The sequence below is a fragment of the Kockovaella imperatae genome, assembly GCF_002102565.1.
Source record: "Kockovaella imperatae strain NRRL Y-17943 chromosome Unknown BD324scaffold_17, whole genome shotgun sequence".
Classification (NCBI taxonomy): Eukaryota; Fungi; Basidiomycota; class Tremellomycetes; order Tremellales; family Cuniculitremaceae; genus Kockovaella; species Kockovaella imperatae.
Genome location: NW_019028957.1, coordinates 227,819 through 247,630, shown reverse-complemented (window position 1 = coordinate 247,630; position 19,812 = coordinate 227,819). Strand labels below are relative to the sequence as shown.

General features: G+C 55.9%; 13 protein-coding genes across 13 annotated transcripts; 7 read left to right on the top strand and 6 right to left on the bottom strand.

Moving 5' to 3' along the window:
- Positions 1–55: 55 nt before the first annotated feature.
- BD324DRAFT_638809 (translation protein SH3-like domain-containing protein) lies at positions 56–954 on the bottom strand. Its single transcript, XM_022017156.1, has 4 exons — positions 833–954; positions 515–627; positions 276–473; positions 56–239 (listed from the first exon to the last, which is right to left on the bottom strand). Exons 1-4 carry the CDS (start codon positions 846–848, stop codon positions 141–143), a joined length of 426 nt encoding a protein of 141 aa, XP_021868132.1. The 5' UTR covers positions 849–954; the 3' UTR covers positions 56–140.
- A 2-nt stretch (positions 955–956) lies between these two features.
- Positions 957–3,976, bottom strand: BD324DRAFT_638806 (hypothetical protein). Its single transcript, XM_022017155.1, has 3 exons — positions 2,902–3,976; positions 2,259–2,866; positions 957–2,221 (listed from the first exon to the last, which is right to left on the bottom strand). Exons 1-3 carry the CDS (start codon positions 3,793–3,795, stop codon positions 1,054–1,056), a joined length of 2,670 nt encoding a protein of 889 aa, XP_021868131.1. The 5' UTR covers positions 3,796–3,976; the 3' UTR covers positions 957–1,053.
- Positions 3,933–5,354, top strand: BD324DRAFT_638802 (SelR domain-domain-containing protein). Its single transcript, XM_022017154.1, has 6 exons — positions 3,933–4,398; positions 4,434–4,518; positions 4,553–4,598; positions 4,666–4,791; positions 4,834–4,878; positions 4,920–5,354. The coding sequence occupies exons 1-6, from the start codon at positions 4,192–4,194 to the stop codon at positions 4,960–4,962; spliced, it is 552 nt and encodes a 183-aa protein (XP_021868130.1). The 5' UTR covers positions 3,933–4,191; the 3' UTR covers positions 4,963–5,354.
- A 605-nt stretch (positions 5,355–5,959) lies between these two features.
- On the top strand, positions 5,960–6,405 carry BD324DRAFT_653879 (hypothetical protein; the record flags this gene model as incomplete). Its single annotated transcript, XM_022018718.1, has 2 exons — positions 5,960–5,966; positions 6,017–6,405. The coding sequence occupies 2 exons, from the start codon at positions 5,960–5,962 to the stop codon at positions 6,403–6,405; spliced, it is 396 nt and encodes a 131-aa protein (XP_021868129.1).
- Positions 6,406–6,649: 244 nt separating this feature from the next.
- BD324DRAFT_204652 (hypothetical protein) lies at positions 6,650–8,400 on the top strand. Its single transcript, XM_022012172.1, has 3 exons — positions 6,650–7,302; positions 7,351–7,452; positions 8,049–8,400. The coding sequence occupies exons 1-3, from the start codon at positions 6,753–6,755 to the stop codon at positions 8,192–8,194; spliced, it is 798 nt and encodes a 265-aa protein (XP_021868128.1). The 5' UTR covers positions 6,650–6,752; the 3' UTR covers positions 8,195–8,400.
- A 510-nt stretch (positions 8,401–8,910) lies between these two features.
- Positions 8,911–10,752, top strand: BD324DRAFT_584530 (major facilitator superfamily domain-containing protein; the record flags this gene model as incomplete). The annotated part of the gene is made up of 10 exons (XM_022013687.1): positions 8,911–9,110; positions 9,148–9,308; positions 9,348–9,419; positions 9,454–9,595; positions 9,632–9,829; positions 9,865–9,965; positions 10,002–10,119; positions 10,155–10,457; positions 10,493–10,570; positions 10,608–10,752. The coding sequence occupies 10 exons, from the start codon at positions 8,911–8,913 to the stop codon at positions 10,750–10,752; spliced, it is 1,518 nt and encodes a 505-aa protein (XP_021868127.1).
- Positions 10,753–10,899: 147 nt separating this feature from the next.
- On the bottom strand, positions 10,900–14,024 carry BD324DRAFT_643783 (hypothetical protein; the record flags this gene model as incomplete). The annotated part of the gene is made up of 15 exons (XM_022017569.1): positions 10,900–11,087; positions 11,120–11,153; positions 11,190–11,338; positions 11,392–11,437; positions 11,476–11,547; positions 11,616–11,735; positions 11,786–11,956; positions 12,008–12,612; positions 12,652–12,751; positions 12,788–12,883; positions 12,924–12,997; positions 13,035–13,251; positions 13,340–13,674; positions 13,715–13,853; positions 13,887–14,024. The coding sequence occupies 15 exons, from the start codon at positions 14,022–14,024 to the stop codon at positions 10,900–10,902; spliced, it is 2,484 nt and encodes an 827-aa protein (XP_021868126.1).
- Positions 14,025–14,125: 101 nt separating this feature from the next.
- BD324DRAFT_638754 (hypothetical protein) lies at positions 14,126–14,999 on the top strand. The gene is made up of 5 exons (XM_022017153.1): positions 14,126–14,262; positions 14,313–14,442; positions 14,495–14,607; positions 14,649–14,770; positions 14,812–14,999. Exons 1-5 carry the CDS (start codon positions 14,217–14,219, stop codon positions 14,905–14,907), a joined length of 507 nt encoding a protein of 168 aa, XP_021868125.1. The 5' UTR covers positions 14,126–14,216; the 3' UTR covers positions 14,908–14,999.
- Positions 14,940–15,898, bottom strand: BD324DRAFT_584572 (ribosomal RNA methyltransferase FtsJ domain-containing protein; the record flags this gene model as incomplete). The annotated part of the gene is made up of 4 exons (XM_022013689.1): positions 14,940–14,998; positions 15,043–15,146; positions 15,189–15,608; positions 15,738–15,898. 4 exons carry the CDS (start codon positions 15,896–15,898, stop codon positions 14,940–14,942), a joined length of 744 nt encoding a protein of 247 aa, XP_021868124.1.
- A 120-nt stretch (positions 15,899–16,018) lies between these two features.
- On the top strand, positions 16,019–17,410 carry BD324DRAFT_203185 (calponin homology domain-containing protein). Its single transcript, XM_022012171.1, has 9 exons — positions 16,019–16,160; positions 16,217–16,311; positions 16,352–16,370; positions 16,430–16,536; positions 16,589–16,710; positions 16,757–16,962; positions 17,004–17,113; positions 17,167–17,178; positions 17,221–17,410. Exons 1-9 carry the CDS (start codon positions 16,139–16,141, stop codon positions 17,269–17,271), a joined length of 744 nt encoding a protein of 247 aa, XP_021868123.1. The 5' UTR covers positions 16,019–16,138; the 3' UTR covers positions 17,272–17,410.
- Positions 17,348–18,893, bottom strand: BD324DRAFT_638735 (hypothetical protein). Its single transcript, XM_022017152.1, has 10 exons — positions 18,526–18,893; positions 18,414–18,470; positions 18,309–18,355; positions 18,237–18,261; positions 18,168–18,192; positions 18,076–18,116; positions 17,647–18,037; positions 17,532–17,602; positions 17,434–17,487; positions 17,348–17,381 (listed from the first exon to the last, which is right to left on the bottom strand). Exons 1-10 carry the CDS (start codon positions 18,652–18,654, stop codon positions 17,355–17,357), a joined length of 867 nt encoding a protein of 288 aa, XP_021868122.1. The 5' UTR covers positions 18,655–18,893; the 3' UTR covers positions 17,348–17,354.
- On the top strand, positions 18,480–18,956 carry BD324DRAFT_202940 (hypothetical protein). The gene has a single exon (XM_022012170.1). The coding sequence runs from the start codon at positions 18,664–18,666 to the stop codon at positions 18,901–18,903; it is 240 nt and encodes a 79-aa protein (XP_021868121.1). The 5' UTR covers positions 18,480–18,663; the 3' UTR covers positions 18,904–18,956.
- BD324DRAFT_638726 (hypothetical protein) lies at positions 18,889–19,705 on the bottom strand. Its single transcript, XM_022017151.1, has 5 exons — positions 19,663–19,705; positions 19,224–19,614; positions 19,110–19,180; positions 19,015–19,068; positions 18,889–18,969 (listed from the first exon to the last, which is right to left on the bottom strand). The coding sequence occupies exons 2-5, from the start codon at positions 19,561–19,563 to the stop codon at positions 18,943–18,945; spliced, it is 492 nt and encodes a 163-aa protein (XP_021868120.1). The 5' UTR covers positions 19,564–19,614; positions 19,663–19,705; the 3' UTR covers positions 18,889–18,942.
- Between the last annotated feature and the right edge of the window lie 107 nt (positions 19,706–19,812).

The window sequence follows — 19,812 nt, the reverse complement described above, 5'->3', positions numbered from 1 at the left end:
CCGATTTAAATTGTCCCGAGACTCGCGGGAATGGACAACCATGTCGCCTCGCCAGTACAAGTCATAAAAAGTGTGCATGCCATCCACTGTCGCACTGGCCCTCGCGTGCCTACAGCTCAAGCCCCGAGCGACGCGGTCCTCTACTCGACCATCTCGACATCTCCGCTCTCCTTCTGGCTCTTCTTCTCAGTCGTCTTGTTGCCCTTTCGCTCCAAGATGGCTTTTCGGTCGTTGTCGAGCTAAGGGGGTCAGAAGAGACAGTCACACGGGCTCACCTTTAGTGTTGTGATGACGACGTTGGATGGGTGAATGCCGACGGGGACAGTGGCGGCGTTGGATTTCTCGACAGTGACTCGCTCGACGTGAATGACCCATTTCTTTCGGTAGACCTGAATCACCTTTCCTTCCCTCCCCTTGTACTTTCCACGGACGATCAACACCTCGTCGTCTTTCCTGATGGGCATGGTTCGGGTCTGCAGCAGGGTTTCAGCATAATATAAAAGGCACAACTCACAGAGTGCTTTCCTCTAAGATCCTTGCTCAGAGGAGAAGACATGATCTTTCGTTTGGTACCGGAAGAGGCGGCATAGTGAGCCTTTCTTGACTTTCGTCGGTCAGAAGCGAGGCCTGGGGTTGGTTAGCGAGGGAGCAGGGCGGAAGGACGGCGGTGGATCAAGCACGGGTTTCCTGCCAGTGTCACGTTGCAGCGACTCCGTTCACACCTCCCGACACACAACCCTATGCCATCGACCAAGCTCCCGAAGCGAGTCCACCTATCCAGTCGTCTGACATGCCGATCCACCACCCGTCCCGCCTCGGCGCCAGCACTCACCGTGAGCAGAAGCCATTTTGGAGATGTCGAACCGTACGGCTTCTACTGCAAAAAACCTCTAAATCACAGAGGTGAGGTCCGGCAACGGCGATCGGCGTTATAAATGCCTAATGCCGAGAAAATCCAGTGTGGCGCCACAGGAGTTATCGGACTTTACAGCTCTATTATGTTATCGCCGACAACGTCGACCACACCCTCGGCAGACGTCCATGCATAAGCATCTACCCTACGACAATCGGAACCATGCCCGTCCGCATACTCCTATCGCCCTCAGACCGAGGTCCCAAGACCACTTCTATCAATCCTCCTCCCCAGACATGCGTGAACGCTTCCTTGACGGCGCCTGATTTGGGTTGCAGGCCCACTTCGAGAACATAGGTGACGCCGATTTCAGGCGTCATGAAGCTTTGAACGAGCGTACGGAGCAAGATCGGCCCAGTCTCAGGCAAGTTCAAGGTCAATTGACCGAGGAGATGGACATCGGTCGCGCCAAGGGGTAGCGGTGTCAAGACCGATTCGGAGCCGACCACTTCGTCCCCGAGGGGTTGGGCGGAGGGTACACCGTTGGGGAGATGGGAGGAGATGGATTCGGGCTCGGGCTCGAGGGTGGGTGAGGAAGGGGGCTCTTCCGCGATGGTGGCAACGGTCGAGGCCGAGGGCGCGATAGCGGCCGAGGGCGAGGGCGACGGCGCGGTGGTCGAGGGTGCTGGAGCTGCCGTCGGTGCCGTCGCCGAGGTCGACGACGATCGCCGTCGAAGGAAGGAGGCACGTTCGGAAAACGATCGACGTCGGCTGGACGGTCGAGTGGGCGTCAGCGCGGGCGTGGGTGCCGACGTAATTGCGGGCGCCGGCGTCACGGACCCTGTATCCGCAGCTTGAGGCTCTGGAGGCCTCGCGGGCATGCCCAAATTGGACGTCGCCGATCCCGTCAAGCCATGCGCTTGAGGTCTCGACTCGGGTCCAAGCGTCATATGTGGTCCACCTTCCTGCCATATCTCCACTTTGGACGGTATCTCCATCCGTCTCATTTCTCTCTCTGAGCCTATCCGCATGGAAGCGACGCGCATCAGCCGGACGATGAAATGGCACTGGTTGGGATCAGAGAACGTGGCAAGGGGCAAGGTCGAGGCGGAATGGAAGTGCAGGTGGAAGGGGATGGGCGGGGGAGGCTGGTCAGCGGGAATGAAAAGGATGGGTGGGGAGGGCAGGAGCAACGTGACTTCGACCCCGGGTCGGGGAGCGGCGGTCTGGTCGGTGTTTCTGCTGGGTGCTCCACCATGGAGTCGGATGCTGCGCCAACCAGGGTTCAGCGCGTCGTCCGTCGTCAAAGCGCGTAGACGGCGGGGTGTGACAAACGCTCTGGGTTCGTAGATGATGGGGATGCCGATGCTGCGGGTGTCAGAAAAGCACCAATCGTTTCACTCACGCCTCGTTCAGTCGCCAGCTCTTTCGCGTCAATTTGATCCTCAGAAAGTACTCGACGCTGCACTGCATGCCGACTTGGAAGATCTGAGCGGAGGGAGGGAGGGGGACCTGATCGTCCCTGTAGTATGTCTCTGGCATGCGGAGGGAAAAGGTGAATGCAGAGTTTTGCGGGACCATGTCTTCGTAGACCGGTTCGAGCTTTTTAAAGTGTCGAAAGTCAAAGTTTTTCACCGGGTTGGAGCGATCAGCGGAGGCGTCGTTGGGTATCCCGGGTGAGACCATGGCACCTCGGGCGCCGTCGCCAGTGACCGTGTACGGGGCATGGGGGGAGATCGGGCGGTTAGATGTGCGGGGGGTGGGCGGGGCCGGGTGGAACAGGGGGGAGGGGGCAACAGGGGGGGAGGAGGGACCAGGCGTCGCCGTATCAGCGGTATGTGTAGCGCCAGGTGTAGCGTCAGAGGTTGTGCCCGCCGCGTCGCCTCCCCCCGCCGACGGTTCATTCGGATCAGGCGGTGGGTACAGTTGAAGCTGCCGGCGTGCCAGGGGCAACGTATCGATCAGTGTGTACTGTCCACGAACGTAGTAGCTGGTATTGACGAGACCGATGATCTGGCATGTCAGTTCACTCCCGTTCACGCACTTACCGAAATCTCCAAGCCCGTGGCATGATCGACCCTGCCGACGTGAATCTTGCCTTCGACCACTCCGCCTCGGCCCATCCGCACAAACACTCGTCCCGATCCATTCATCGACTCTCCGCCACATGAGATGGTCACTTTGAGCTTTTTGCCCCCCGTCTCAAGTTCATCGGTGGCTGGAGGAGGAGACGCCAAGGGGTTCGCAGTGATCGCCGAGGCCGTCATGGCACTGAAGAACGCCGCCGCGGGGTGATTTTGGTCGAGGTGGACGGTGGAGATGAGTCGAAGTTCGTCACGGGCGAGATGGGCAGAGTAGGACGGGAGAGCGTCGGCAGGGGGCGCTGGGAGTTCCAACGCGTGGGCGGGGGTTAATGGGTCGAGCTGGGAGGGGGGCAAGGAGGGGGAGGCGGAGGGGGCGTCGTCTGGCACCGGGGACGGCGCTCGGCTCGTCAAGATTGGTTCGGTGAGACGTCTCAACGGTCGGAGTGTCCTCTCGGGGGGAGCGCGTAACAGTCGTGGGATCAGCGGATCGTCATCGTCCTCCTCCTCCTCCTCCTCCACTGCTGACGTCGTGATGCCGGCCAATGAAGGTCCATCCGTCCCGTGATACGCTGATAGGGTCAATGAAGGACCAGGTGGGACGTCCTGGCTTGCATCTGGGAATGCCGCGAGGGCCTCATCGTAGGTGGGTATGGCGGGATGCGTGTTGCGCGGAGACGTCGCATGGGAGGATCCTCTGCGAGATGAGCCGGTGGTTGGAGCTTGTGGAACGATGGAGGGTGATCGATGCGCCGGTGCAGAGACGTATCGTGAGAGGGGTGTGCTCGTGTGGACCTCAGAGGCGATCTCTGGGGTCTCATTGTCGATCCGCGCGCGAAGCGCTGCAACGGTGACTCTCATTGGGGCCGGCGGGGGCAGTGGTTGGCTATGCACAGGGGTGTCGCCGTTGCAACGAGGAGTCAGATGGAATCGTCAGATCATGTTTGGCAGGAACGAGATTCCGGGGATAAGGACAAATTGCCGAAAGCGGAGATAATGGGGGTGTGGGGGGGGGGGGTGTTGAGGGGACGAGTTGGGTGCTGCTGAGGGGACGAGGTGCAGCGTGGCTGCGGTGTATGGGCTGCAACAGCGTGAGGCTGAGCCCGACGTCTGTCGTGATGGCATCCCTGGCCCGCTGTCACGGTATCAAGAACACACACACACACCCCGGCAACACGATGGTGACTGTGTCGGTCCATTTATTTGCTTCCGTCATGACTCACATTGCCGATCATCGCCCATCGCTAGATTTGTAACATGACCAAAGCTGGACTACTTATAATCCTCTTCATGGCTTTGGCAATCGTCTCAAGGACAACCCTCAGAGCGATCAAGAGACCGTCAACACAGTTCATGCCATTTTCTTTGTTCTCGAGCAACAAGACAGACACCATGACGACTTCCGCGGCACCCAAGGTTCAAAAGTCGGACTCGGAATGGCAGGCGATCTTGTCCAAGGAGCAGGTGGGGAGGGCGACGGGGTGGTTGCTGACATCCAGTTCAGAGTCATCCGTGAGAAAGGGACGGAACGTCCGGGATCACACGAGTATGACAGGAAGACGAGTGCGGATGAGGGGGTGTATCGTGAGGCATACCGCGGGGTGCTGCTGACCCGAAGATTGCGCAGCGTGTGATGCGCCGCTGTTCGTGTCAAAGACCAAGTTGTGGGTGTGGGCGTGCGCGTTAGCGTTAGCGTGCGCGTGTCTTCGATCTCTTCTGACCGTCTTTCAGCAAATCCGGGTGCGGTTGGCCAGCATTCTACGACTCCATACCCGGCGCCGTGAACAGGCACGAAGACAAGTCAATGTTCATGACCAGGGTCGAGATCACGTGTGCAAACTGTGGAGGCCATCTCGGGTGGGTCAGGCCTACGCACGGCTTAACACTGATCGCCATCAGGCACGTCTTCAAGGGCGAGGGATTCGGAACGCCAACCGATGAACGGTGAGTCAAAAAGAGGGGTTTGAAGCTGAGCATTCGTGCAGCCATTGCGTCAACGGTATCTCTCTGAGCTTCAAGGGGGAGTAGCGTAGTCATCACTGTAGTTCCAGTCGTGCATAGTGCCGTAGCCCTCGTTCAAGGCGTGACGAATCCTTTGCCACCAGAAGTGACGTGTTATACTTGTCGGACGAGCCGCTCCTCCACTCCACGTGTCTTTCGCCTATCTTAGACGTCTCTCTTTGACGTGTCCCACACTCGTAGCTATCATACCTCCCTTGACGTGTCCTGACAGTCTTTGTTATCATACCTCCCTTGCTCCTCTAGTCACACTCGTATCAGAACTCTCCTGACGTGTCTTATACTCATAGCTATACTGGTTATACTCATAGTCTATCAAATTATTGATGAGTTCGCCTTTGATGTGTTGATTCTCGCGTGGTCGACGCGTGGCTGTCTTACGTAAGTTTTGGAAATGCTTGCGGCAATGGGATCAGCGATTGAAAGACTTAGGGGGCGTGGTGTGGTCTGGTATTGGTCTATTCCTTGATTCATTCACTGATGGATGGATACATGGCTACAAAGCGATACTGACCAGCTCTGATCCGAAACTTTGATCTTCTAGCCTGACCATTGACCTGACGTCTCGCGCGTGAACGCCTGAACCAAGGGAACTCTGTGTGGAGGGAGAGAAAGAATGGGCCACTAAGAATTGACACGCGGGGGGGGAAAGGAAGTTGACGAGATCGACCCGAAAACGAGATCGACCCGAGAACGAGATCGATCCGACGAGCGTGGACCCCTGGGGTGGCCCGCGCGAGATGTTCGTGTTCGTCGCACTGTTTATCCGCCGCACTCGACTACCCACCACACTGGGTCTTCGCCGCACTCGACTATCGCAGTCACCGCACTGTCTCATCGCCGCACTCGACTGTCACACCCACCGCACCGTGTCTTCACCGCACTCGACTATCGCACCCACCGCACTGTCCATCCACTCGATATTCTTTCAGACACCCACTTCCACCTTGGACCTTTTCTTTGCCTCTCTCCTCCAACTTGGACCTCGAAGGATCCACTTCATATCATGCCATGTGAGCCCAGAGTATTCTCGACGGACTGACCCCCTACCTGTTCACCCCAGCCACCGCTTCTCTTCTCACCACCCACCTTCCTCTCCTTTCCCACCTCATCCCCTGTACTCCTCTCGATGCGACCTTTCTCCACGGCTGTCTTCACCTTCTTTACTGCGATCTACCTCTGGGACCCGCCCTCGAGGCTCAACTCAGTGCTGAGCCCTTTGTCAAGCATGTAGAACCCGGCAGATTCATCTTCCACTTCGAGGTCGACAGTGACCATCTACCCGGACATCGTCTTGCAGGTCACATCCAACTGGTTCCCATGGCCGTCCTCCCGGCCGCACCCGTCCCTTTAGCTCCAGCTCACCAATTGCAGCTCCGAGCCATCTGCGGTCATCTTGGCGACATCCTCTCCGCTCGTCAGCTTCGAACCACCTTTGCAAGCGGACATTAAAATCTCATTCGCCAACAGTGGCGAGGCTTCATCGCATTGGAGGCCGCATGTCGAGCTGGAAACGCCTCGGTATACCCCATCCTCACGCCCATATGCAGCTCGATCCGTCTGCTCTCCAATCCGATCGCCATGGTCGTGCATGATCGTATCAACGGCAAAGGTCCGTGGCTAGTCTCCGACATGCCACGGCTTCAGGTGATTCTTGCTCTACAGCAAAGACTGCCGGGGGCTTCGTTCGCATCGGACACGGCTTACAGATCGGACCGGCGCACCCTCGAGCAGATGGCGCCTTTGACAAGGATCTCGAGCTCTCCGGTCGGTTCGCGCGGGCATTTCGACAACGCATCATGGACAAGAGGCAGCAGACCGACATGGCAGCTCAAGGTGTCTTTAAGATAGCATCATTCGTTGGGCCTCCTCGCCGCCAACCAGCCATCGCTCCCCTGGTGGTCACCTGGCACATCATGGCCAAAAACGTGCCGTGCGGACAGGCGGGAGAGGACCGTCACAGAGCTGGCGCGCCAGGTGCTCAGCCAGATCATTCATCCTCCACCCCCGGTCTACGACGACTTGAGCAACGTAGGTCGACTCGTCATCCGCTCCGAGTCTCTTCCACACTGGGACATCCCCCTTGCTCAACGATGGGCCCATCGTCATGCGCTCGATCCCAGGTCACAATTGTATTGGCCAAGATAGTAGTTCCCGTCGGCATGCCACACGTCGTATCGTCCAACTGGAGGGCTGGGTTCAGCTTCCACCCATTCGCTGTAGCTCACTCTTGGGAACGCCAATGTGCACATGCGTGGCGCCGGGAAACCCATTGGGCATCCCAGCCAGATACTGCAAAACATCCCAACGCCCTGTCCTACCTCTTGAATATGTTGAGGAGTCCACGAGGTGAGCCGGACGCGATGCGTCAATGGCCCCAGGCAAATGTTGCGAAAGATGATGTCAAACAGCGGCTCGGATCCACATTCGCGAGCGACTGCCAGCGCATCGACAATGGCCGTAAAATGACAGTGGATACCTGGCATGATGAATGTTGCCGTGAGATCGACATGTCGAGATAGGGTGTCTCTCAGGTGGGGAGAGAAATCCATAATTGACAATGGCGTCAAGGATACGCAAAGTCTGGCGAGCTGTCAAGTTATCGAGTGGATGTCCAGTCATGAGATGCAAGAGATTGCAGAGCTCCAAGGTTCCAAGGTTCACTTGGACCGGTGGTTGGCGGGCATACGGGACACCACTGATGTTTGGGTCAGCAAGCGGGGACACAGCTTCTTTGGCAGCTTACCTGAACGATTGCCATATGGCGACTGTGGGAGGATAAAAGATTTCGCCTTCGGTACTGATCAAACGAGGACTGTGGACTCTGCTGTAGAGTGGATGAGGCATGGCTGGAGGGGTCAAGGTTGAAAAATCAGCTTCGTTGGCGTGAGCAGATACCAAATTTAGTAGCAGGAGAGGCACTCACCGAGCTCGCCGGAAACCATTGTGAAATTGCGCGAGAGTGGTCGGTCGCAAAGATGTAAGAGGGATGTGGATGTGTGCGTCGAAATGAAGTAGAGTGTCCAAGTTGGAGAGTCGAACGAGAGCCATTATAAGTACTTGACCCCCCCATCTCGTCGGGTCGATCTCGTCGGGTCGATGTCGCTCGGGTCGATGTCGTTTTCGGGTCGATCTCGGTTTGCTCCCGTGGCCACAGCCCAGGTTGACTGGACCCACCGCCTTGTCTGGACTCTTCTTTGGGTTGTTTTTTTTTTTCGGGTCGATCTCGCCCAACTCATAAAGGGTTCTTCGCTGTTCTCCTCTTCAGGTATTTCAGCCTGTGGTGTAGACGATCGCGCGAGCTTCAGACGGACACGGGCAGGGAAGGGAGAGGTAGAGTTCCATAGTTTAGACGTTCGAATATGTATACCTTTGTGGCTTCAATGTCCAAGTTCGTTCCAAGTTGCGCTCGAACAAGATGTCCAAGTTGACCATCCACACGATTGAGAGATAAGCTAATGCTCTTGTTTCAGAAAGAACAGCCACGTGACGTCGCTTCACGTGGTTGCCACGCGAGAATCAAAACATAAAAAGCGAACTCATCAATATTATGATCAGATATATGTGTATAACATGTCAGAGAAGGTCAGAGAGGATGACACGGTACTTTGATAAGGTATATGTGTATAACAGGAGTATATGTATGACATGAGAGAGTATATGACATGTCAGAGAGAGTGATAAGAAAGTACGGCTGACACGTCAGATGATACGTAAGACACGTGATTCGCCATGTGACACCTCGTCATGGGCTTTGGCTGCCGATCGGCGGTAAAGTCACGGCCGTAGGAGTGATGAAATAGGGCGACTGTCATTGGCTCGTTCTTCAACCATGGCGATGAAACTGCTGATGATGACAACCAACGACGCTCGCTAGAGCCATCGTTAGCTAGTTTCGCATAGGACATCTGGTGTATATAAGCAGCTTGCCCGCTCCCCCATCCCCCACCCACTCCCATGTCACACGACCTCGAATCCGCCGATCGCTCGGATGATCGGCAACCTTCATCACGCGAGCAGCCAGATCGCCGCACGTCCTCCACCACCCAGGTCGACAACTCCTCGAGCAATGAAAAACCAGGTGACCGCTGGTTAGTCAATTGGGATGGTGACGATGATCCAGAGAATCCACTGAACACACCTCTCTGGAAGAAATGGTGAGATCGCCCCACAGGCACACTGACCTATCCCCAGGGCGATGACCGCTGTGGTGGCCTTTTCCAGCGCGACGATCACTTGCACCAGTTCCATGGGAGCTGACACGTACGACGGGATGATGGCTCAATACGGCATCAGTCGAGAAGTCGCGACACTCAGTGTATCACTTTTCGTCGCGGGCACGGGCGTGGGTCCATGTGAGTGGGGTCACACGAAGCGGGGTCTCACCTCCCCAGTGATCCTCGCCCCGAGTTCCGAATTCATTGGTCGATCAAAAGTCTTGCACTATTCCTTCGCGGCGTTCTTCCGTACGTCCACCCCTGTGCTATGCCTAATCCACAGTGCTAAACTTCCCCGTGGCATTTGCCAACAACGCCCCCGTCCACCTCATTTTCCGTTTCTTCACCGGCTTCGCGGGCTCTGCCTTTCTCTCCGTATCTGGGGGCCTCATCAGCGACGTCTTCAAAAACGAAGATGTCGGGACGTGAGTCAACCCTCATGCCCTCCCATCTCACCCCAGTCCCATGATGGTGTGGTCCGCCTCACCCTTCCTCGGTCCCGTCCTCGGTCCCCTACTCTCAGGTTTCATCAATCAAAACGTTGATTGGCACTGGACATACTACGTCGTCATCATCTGGGCCTTTGTCCTGCTGATCGTCAATCTGGCCGTTGTGCGTGAGACGTACGCACAGGAGCTGCTGCGTCAAAAGGCTATACGGTGGGTGGCCCGTTGCACCCCACTACTCACGTCAGGATGCGCAAGACCACTGGCGAACAACGATGGAAGGCACCGGTCGAAAAGTCGGGTCAAAGCGTCCTCGCAGCGCTGAAGAAGAGCATCAAGACGCCTTTCTGTGAGCCACCAAAGTCACCCCCTCTGACTTCCCCAGGGCTCCTCCTGACCCAGCCAATGGTCCTCCTCCTCGACATCTGGAGCGCCATGATGTTGGGCATCCTCTACCTGTCCTTTGGCGGGATCCCTTACATATTCGAACATCAATACGGATTGTGAGTACCTACTCCCCCGATCCCGCTCACCGCAGCAATCTGCAACAATCCGGGATGGTCTTTTTGGGCATCGGCACAGGTCAAGTCATCGCCGTCCTGACCCAACCTTTGTTCAACAAAAAGTACCGAGCGTCACTCAAGGAACACGGCGGCGAGGCACCTCCAGAGGAACGACTCCGGCCTGGATTCTTTGGCGCAGTCCTCTGTCCGATGGGACTACTCCTGCTCGGCCTCTTATCCTTCAAGCAGGTCCCATGGATCCTCCCGATTATTTTTTCGAGTCTCTTCGGCGCGGGCATGGTCTTGTCGTTCACCTCGACGTTTACGTATCTCGTCGAGTGAGTCTAAGCCGCCGTCGTCGCGCTGACTACAGTGCCTATCGGCCGGTATCTGCGAGCGTCTTGGCTAGCAACAGCTTTATGCGATCGGCGTTTGCTGCGGGGTTCCCACTGTGAGTCCTTGGGGGCGGGCATAAGCTCACTCGACAGGTTCGGAGAGCAAATGTACCGTCGTTTAGGAGCCGTCGGAGCGACGTGCCTCCTTGCGGGACTCATGTTTCTGACGACCCCCCTCCCGTTCATCTTTTTCCGCATCGGCGCGAGGATACGAGCGAAGTCGGATGTCGCGGCGTAGGGGCGTGTGCATCCAGTAGCCGTCAAGTAGCCGTGCATCAATGTGCCGTGCATCACTGCGCCGTGCATCACTGCGCCGTGCATCATCTCACTCATCCGTGCAGAACCACCTGCCCCGATGATCCTCGCTGCCTATCTCCGCTCGGAGTCACACGCCACGCCTCCGCTTGTGGTTGAAAAACGCGGCAATCCCTCTCATCGCCACTGTCCAATCCTCCTGCACCTTGACATCCTGGTCTATCCACTTGGGCAACTTGTTTCGGATCCGAGATTGAGCATACCTCGAGTCGACAAGAAGAATCGTTGCGTAGTCGTTTGCATGCCGAATAGCCCGACCTAAGCGTAAGCGTGGAAACGAAATCGCTCACCGATCGATTGGTTCACAGCCCTCATGCACAGATTCTACGCCGTTCAGCAAACTCCCTCTGGGCTTCTCACCTCGTAAAGCTCCCTTGAAGCCCCCCGCCCAGCTCCATCCAAACCCTCCACATACTTCATCCTCTCTTGCAACTCGACAGATCCCACATTCGCAAATGGCAACCCCACCATGATGACGCAGCGTCCCAGTCCATCGCTAAAGTTGATACCTACATTGTCAGTCATTTGCCCCTCGCGACACCCTCACCTTCAGACAATTTGCCACCAACCACAGCAAACATGAGTGCACCATTGCGTTTTGAACCTCCCTGACCGCGTGAGCCTACGGCATATGCCCCCGCCTCACCGTCGCAATGGCGAGCGCATAATCTCTCAAGATGCTCTCCACATCGCCCGAGCTCTGCGGTTCGTAGAACACCTGTTGTTTTTAGCTATTGTCTTCTCGCCCCCACTTGCCCGTTTCTTCCCCTCAAGCTTCTCCATGACACCAGACTTTGTCCAGACCGACTTGATCGAGTCCAAAAACGTATACGACGGGAGGAACACGACCACACCGTCCGGAATGAGATTGATCGCGGACTGTATCACCCGCCCGAGCTCGGCGAGCTGGGAACAATCTCAGCTGAGCTGAGATTGAGCTGAGATTGTTCGCTCACCACTCGCTCGTCGCCACGACTCCCAAACGTAAACTCAAAGTCCACCTTGGTGGGCCCTCGACAGATGACTTGAGTCAAGAGATTCGACTTGGGAATGACATGAGCACAGGACAGCGTCTTGAATCTGTCCCGGGGCACGAAAGGGAAGAGCTGAGTGAAAAAGTCGGAGATCTACATGATATCAGTCGACTCCCGCATATCCACTCATCGGCAGTCACTCACCGGCTCCATCGTGCCCCCGGCGAGAATCACGCTCCGAGCTTGCTCCACCACCTCGCGGAACCGCTCCGCAGGGTTCAACAAGATATACTTCAGGTGAACAACCTTTTGATCCACCGACAGGATGACTCGTCCGTCATCTCGGGCGTCGGTCAGGGAGAGGAGGAATGTCTCGACGGTGTGAAAAGCGGCGATAGCAGAGTGCCTGCTCGAGGCCTTCCCTGGCACCCCCCTGGACCCCCCCTCACCCCCCTCCGCCAGCTTCTCGGTGTACCCTGACACTTTTCTCGCCAATTTGCTCTCCTTCAGGTACTTGACCATCTCCATGAGATTCACCTGATCATTGCCCTTTCCCGTCCTCCCGATGAGCGTGTTGGTATCGATCATCTCGGCCTTTGCCTTCCCGTTTCCATGACTCGCGAGGACCCTCTCACAGACGCCGACCAGGCCCTGTAAGAGGCTCAGAGTCTGGCGGATCCAAAGTGCATGGGTCGGTTTGAGACGATTTCGAAATCGTGCAAGGTATTGGGTGAGCTGTGAAATGGCATTCCCCAATTGAGACGAGGTGAGGGTGGTCGAGTAGATCGACAGAAGCGTATCGATGAGGTCTGTAGGTCAACATAGTGCCCCCCACATAGAGCGCTCACTGTGCGCCTCGTCGATCACCACGATCTGATCCGTCAAATCGATCTCTAGCGCTTCCCTAGCACTCTTCTGGAGCAAGAGGTTGTACGGCAGGGTGACGATCTGATATCAGCACCGACACGCCGGCACCGCACCCACCTGGGCCTGCTTCACGGCGCGACGTGTGGCATAATACGGACACACGTGGGATTGCTTTCCAGCAACGACCAGATCCTCAATGTCTTTCACTGTGGCCTAAAGATTCAGTCGTCTCGTGTAGATAGATCACACTCACCAGAACCGAGTCTCTCGCGTCAAGCATGAGGTGTTCCTGATCCTTTGACGGTAGGTATTCGCATCGCGCGTTGGCTGCCAGGTCAGGTATGGCTCCTCAGGCCCGACCCACCCGACTTTTGCATATCCAAGCATGTCTCGTTGAGACGATCATCTCCTCCAAGCGATCGAATTTTGTCATTGATGCAGAGCTGTTTTCGGCTCCCAAGAGGGACAAGACTGACATCCATGTGTTGTTGCGACTCTGCACCCTCATTCGCGAAGCACGTTTTGAGTAACTCCGATGTCAATTGGCGTAGCTGAGTGTGGGTCCGCGAGGTGTAGTAAATCTGTCGGCAGTCAGACCTGGACGCTTGGGAGCTCACCTTTGGGACATCCGTTTCGACCTCTTCTTCCAGAGGCTTGACCGACTCGTACCTTGACTTCAGCTCCATCTCCATTCGCCTCTTCCCACCTCGCCATGAGCTCCCTGACCTCCCTGGACAAGACCAGTCCATCCGAATGCTCAGCTGAATCCGCATCTTCAGGTAAGAATGCCGAATCGTCCGCTCCTTCTCGGCCCTCCTGACCGCTGGATTCCCCAATCTTCACCCTCTTATACTGTCCATTCTTGAACGCCCCACGCGCAGCTGCCAGTCTCAACTGCCTCTCTCGCTCTTTGGCTCGACCTAGTCTCTCACGCCGAGCGTCGCTCATGGCTCGACGGTCTGCTATCGCCCTCTTGACAGCGCGGTCGATGACCCAGGCGGGATCTGGTGACCACTGAGCGGCGATCTAACCCCACCAACGCACCATCCGGATCATCCTCCGAAAGCTTTGCTCTCAATCGATCCTCATCCGCCTTGTCTACCCTTTGCTGATTGTGCTCGAGCCATGACAAGGTGGATGTGAGGAGGGTGAGCGATTTGCCAGTCCCAGTGGGCGATTCAACCTAATCACCTCCAGCGTGAGCTTGATCTCTCGCGTGTCCAGACCCACGCACTATAGCTATCTTTCTCTGCTCTATAGCTTCGAACACTGTTCGCATCAATTCGACCTGGATATCGTATGGCTTGGGGAATGGGAAGGGAAACGATTCCGGCGTCGATATCGGTGGTTCCATGTGCTCATCACATCCTGAGCTTGCCCCTGCGTCCGTCATCCCGAGTTGCTTTGAGACCACTCCCCAGCGAAAGACAGAGTGAATGCGTTTCGTCGCGTCGTGGCGGCGATCTCCGCCTCCATGATGACGTCTTTAATCGATCGATGCTGACCCTGCACACGCTATCGTGTTCACTCTTGACCCAAACCCAACATGGCCAACCCAAGAAACATCGGAGCCGTCCTGGCAGCTGCCACCGGTAAGCCCTCCATAAGCGTCTCGCGCGCTCGCTGACGCTCCCGGGTGTAGGTCTTGGAATCGGCTACTACATGATCATACCCGGTATCAAAGAATCGTCTCAGCAAATCTCTGGACATGGACCTGCTCCTGGTCCTATCGAAGACGGCCGAAGTCAAGCCATGAAGGATGGGCAGATTGGGTACGTCCATCGTCTGTCGTCTGCCGCCTTACTCACCCTTCCTTCCCCCCAGCTCTGGCTCTGCAATGCCGCGAGGACCTCAAAGGGAAGGAGGTGCCAACTTTAACAACCCGCTGCACCCGACCGTGGCGGGAACCACGCCAGAGAGCAGACGTACAGGATCAGGCAAGTTTTGGAAGCCCTCTATCCCCGCTGACGGGCACCAGCCGACCACAACCCAACGTTCAGGGATGATCCCAATGTTCACGATGGCACATCTGGAGGTGGTGTAGGTCTCGCAGAGATGAGAGAGAGAAAGATGAAAGGGCAGGGTCTGCCTAGCCCTCAGGTGGGTCTGTAGCTGCTTGCATCCCCTGACTCCGACTACAGGGGGGTGATACCAAGCCACAAGCTGTGAACGCTGTGGCGAATGAAGGTGAAGGGGGAGGAGTACCAAAGGGCAAGAAGTGGCTAGGAGGGTGGTAGGAAGCGGGATGAAATTGTAGCTATGCAATGAATTACAACCTGTTTGGATCTCCCTTATACCCCAGGCAGACAAAATACGCCTCACTGGATTCTGAACAGCGACATTCAGGACCTAGCTCTTCTCGCTTCGCTCACCCTTTCTCGACTCTTTCGGCTTGGGAACGGCTACTTTGCGAAACCTCGGTTCCAAGACTTGTTTCTGAAACTCCACCATGTCAGGGTGCATGAAGAACTTGATGCTGTCCGCGATACGTCAGCTCTGCAGACGTTTCTCATCTCACACGAGATGACCTCCGGTCGATCTCGGATCTCCTTTCCCTACCCGCGGTGCCTCCTTGAGATTGGCGAAAGCGAACGCAGACGCCGCCTCGACAAGATCCAAGCTCGTCCGCACATCCGCAAGCTTGTTCCCCGTCATCGGTCCCATCATGTCGCTGAGCACGAGGTCGACCATTCGATGATCACGATGGTCGGGGTGAACCAATGCCCCGCCATAGATCCCTTCCATGATCCTCGCTCTCAATCGTTTCTGGATCGCTTGTTCTAGGAAATCACCCTTGAGAACCTCCACACCTTTCAAAGGCTCCATGTCGAGTATGTCGAGGGCGAAGACGAGGTCTTGTGGTCGTGCTTTCCGCCTGATCACTTGAGACCATCCGCCTGGAGCGGCACCGAGATCGACGATTACTTTTGGAAATCGCCTAGCGGGCTTTGCACCGACCGCCATGGACGACGCTGCAATGTCATCTGATCCCGCCCCTGCTTCCGATCCTTGTGGCTCTTTATCCAGAGTCACCCCCGCGCCAGCCCCTGCCAGCAATGATGGATACTTGTCCAACAACGAGATCAACTTGAATGACGATCTTGACCTATACGTCACCCCGCCAGCATCAGCGCCGATACGCCCCTTGACATAGGGATCATTGGCTTGTCTCGCAAGCCATCGTGTAGATGACGCAGATTTCTTGAGCGTCACAAGCGTCGCTCTCATATCATGGTTGGAGGTGAGTTATCCTCGACGCCCGTGGGCCTGTCATTGGCGACGGAATCAAATTTTCTCCGCCGCGTGTGTCGCGTCCAAGTCGCTCAACATCCTCAACAAGCATTCCCAAACGAGTTGAGCGACGGACCCGCTGCCAGCGTTGCATAGGACCTGTCTCTAGAAAGTATTGTCCTGGATTTTGCGTCTCAGTAAGCTCTGACCACTACCGTACCACCCATCCAATACGCCATGTCTGTGTACACTGGGGAATGTGAGTTGGCCCAACGCAGTGTTCTCCCAACCTCACCCCTCGCTCACTTCGCGTAGCCCGGGGAGAGCTTTTGGCGTGGTTGAATGACCTGCTCGGTGCAACTGCCCCGGCCAAAGTCGAGGAATGCGGTAAAGGGTACACGTATTGTCAGGTGAGTCCAGGATCCTAACGCATTGACTGATTCAAAACAGATCCTGGACTCTGTATATGGCAAGTCGCCCTAGACCCGCACTACCTCACGGACGCTCGCTGACCCCTCCTCTTCCCAGGTGACATACCAATGGCGCGAGTCAAATTCAACGCCAGGATGGAGTACGAGTACCTTGAAAACTTCAAAATCTTACAAAAAGGATTCAAGACCCACCGCATAGACAAGGTAGGCCCGCCTCCGTTGCAAAATCCCGGTCTGATCCCATATGCCCATTTAGCCCATTCTCGTGGACAAACTTGTGAAATGCAAAATGCAGGACAACCTCGAATTCTTGCAGTGGATGAAGAAATTTTGGGATGCAAATGCCAGGGGTGACGAGTACAACGCGGCGGGGAGAACGTGAGGCTGCTCATGCTCGCAAGACACTGACGGACATCCTCCACAGAGGCGGCGTCGTCCCCCCGAGTGCTCCCTCATCATCCCGTGCTCCAGCTGCTCGACCCGCCGGCGTCTCACGGACAGCAGGGGTCGGTGCCGCTCGATCGGGCTCGGCGGCGAGTACGGGTCAGCTCAATGACTTGCGAGAACAAGTCGCGGAAATGCAAGCGCATTGCGAGACCGTGGAGAGGGAACGAGACTTTTACTTTGACAGTGAGTCGCTTCCATGGACCCATGCTGATCATTCAAAACAGAACTGCGCCAGATCGAACTCATCGTTCAGCAGCGAAGTGGAATCGAGGGACTCGAGACGGGTGAAAAAGACATGATTGGTCAGATTCAAGAAATCTTGTATTCCACAGCGGTGAGCAGAGAGTCTGACCCACGTGCCCTTGGCTCACGCAACGATGCTCACAGGAGGGCTTTGAAGTGAGTCGGAAACGTTAGAACGCGACACTGACACGCCTGAAGCTTCCGGACAACGAGGCCGCACAAGCCCCAGCTGATGAAGAGACATTTTAGACGGCGTGGACCAGGAGCCGCAGATGTGCGAACAGGACTTGGCATAATGACAAATGGGCATGCAATCGAGTGCCATAGCTACCTCAAGCAGTCCCTGCCCAGGTCAAATTCTGCATCAAAAGCCATCAGCTAGTGGACTGATCACGAGTCCTCTGCGCTCACCTCGGGGTGCTCGCAATACTGCCACATTCCCCAGTACTTCCCGGCCCATACATACTGGACCAATGTGTGAGCCGGGGGGCACTGTACGCTTCACTCACCGGGACGAGGATCCTTCTCACGAGGTATGGCAACTTGAGCAAGGTCTTGCAGCAATCCATGTTGACAGTGGCTGGAATGTTCAGTGCAACAACCCACGGGCCGACTTGAACCTACCGAACGAACTGCACAGGAACCATTTAGGATCATAAGCTTGGAGGTGTTTCAAAACGATGACCCCGAGTTGTTTGAGGTTTTCTTCTCCCACTGCTTCCGTCATGGATGGGCCGATCGTGTCGATCTCTTCCAGCATATGATCCATCATCGTTCCCAACCAGGTATCCATGTGTTTCTGCAACAGGGTGGGGTCGAAGCCCTTTGAAGGATCCAAGCCGTACTCTCCCACAATGTCGATCGTTTGAATCTCCTCATCTGGCTCAGGTACTGGCGATGGATATCGAGCTGCATCAGGTAGAAGAGCTCGGACTCGTCGAATGTAGAGCCAAGTGGCGTCCATTGCCCGAGTGAATGTGTGATGATCTTGCACATTGCCTTCGAGGCTGGCTCGCTAAACGTGTTAATGCGTTGAGTGACGGTTCAACTCACGTCTGCGCCGTGCTCGATGAGGTAAGGGAAGATGACGGTTTCTGACAAGCAAGCATGAGTCCAAATCACACATGAAAGACGCGTGGACTGACCTTCAAAGTGGTGATGGTTGTACACCTGAAACCCGAGGTCAGCTTCTGGCCCCGTCGCTTAATACTCGCCTGGTAAATGGCCACTTCACTGAAGCTAGACGGACAGGTCAGTTTGTCCATAAGCCGTCAACAGGGACTCACCCAAGGTAGTTCAAAAGGTCATCCTGCTCGACGGCGTCATGTGCAAACTGTAAATGTCCACCGTCAATATTTGGCTTGGCATCGCCGCCACCCGAGGTCATTCACCAAATACACTCGCTTGACCAAGTTGGTAAAGAGGGAATGGGCTGCTCGCATCTCCCACTGATTTGCGCACGAGTCAGGATCCTGTTCGACAGACCGTTCGCCATGGACTCACTGCGAATCGCTCACGCCATACCGGCTCTGGCAGGTTGGTCGCTTCGTAAAAGCTCGCTTCAGCGTCTTGAGCCTTTTTCGTCGCCCAGACAGAGTGAGAAGGGATAGCGGGTAGAGGGTGAGCGGGCATGGAGACTGTATGGTGCTTGCCAATGGTCAGTTGGTGAAGTGGTTTATGGCGATGGATTGTATACCAAGCATCACCTTGCTCCTTTTTGGTTTCTCGGAATCTTTTGGCATCATACGCGTAGGGTGGGGAAAGACCGAGATCACCGAGACCGAAAGATGCAATCTAGTGAGGCGTGCAGCAGCAGCAGCAGCAGCAGCACCTGCAGGGAAGCTGGCGGATGCGCATTTTCTCATTTGGACAATGTTTTGAGAAGCATGCATGGCATGTAATATGGTACTGTCACACCGATCACGCAGTCCCCGCAAATGTCAGGTTCTGGAGCATATCAATGGATGATCTCCTGCTCGCTCGATCACTCACCTCCGGAAAGTCACAGTATAACCACATCCCCCAGTATTTTGAACCCCACCAGAACTGTCCCGAATGAGCAAAAGAGTCAATCCCCAGTCACCTACGGGAATCATGAGCCTCCTGACGAGCATTGGAAGCTTGAGATTCTCTTTGGCCTCCTCGATCGGCATGGTCGCTGGGAACCCGTTGTCAGTGCCATGTTCCGCAATACGACCCACCATATGCACTACAGAGGAACCACGCGGGATCATATTGAAGCAGTCGCTCCTTGATCAAGGTGTCCAGTTTGACCAAATCCTCCTCCCCGACCTTTTCCGTCATGTTCGGTCCGAGCGTCCCAATCTCCTCTGCGAGATGGTGCATCAACTCGGGGATCCACGTATCAAGATGTCGTTGGAGAGCCTGAGGATCAAAAGGTTTGGCAGTGTCCAGGTTGTACTCTTTGACGAGATCGATAGCTTGAACATCGGCCGAGGGCTCAGGGACAGGCGAGGGATGCTTGGCGGCCCCTGTGAGAGCTGCTCGAACGCGAGTGAGATAGAGCCATGTTGCTTCCATTGGACGGGTAAAGGTGTGATGCGATTCGACATTGTGCTCGAGTCCGCAGTCCTGAGGGGGGAGGGGATATGAGCTCAAACAAACACTTTTCAGACGCACCGTTGCACCGTGTTCGATCAAGTAGGGGAAGATGAGTGTCTCTATGAGATGTTACCGTCAACCCAGTGCTGACGATCGACATGCATCATCACCTTCTGTATGGTGGTGGCTGACAGTCTGCCACTGGTCAGTGACGTGGTGAACTGATGG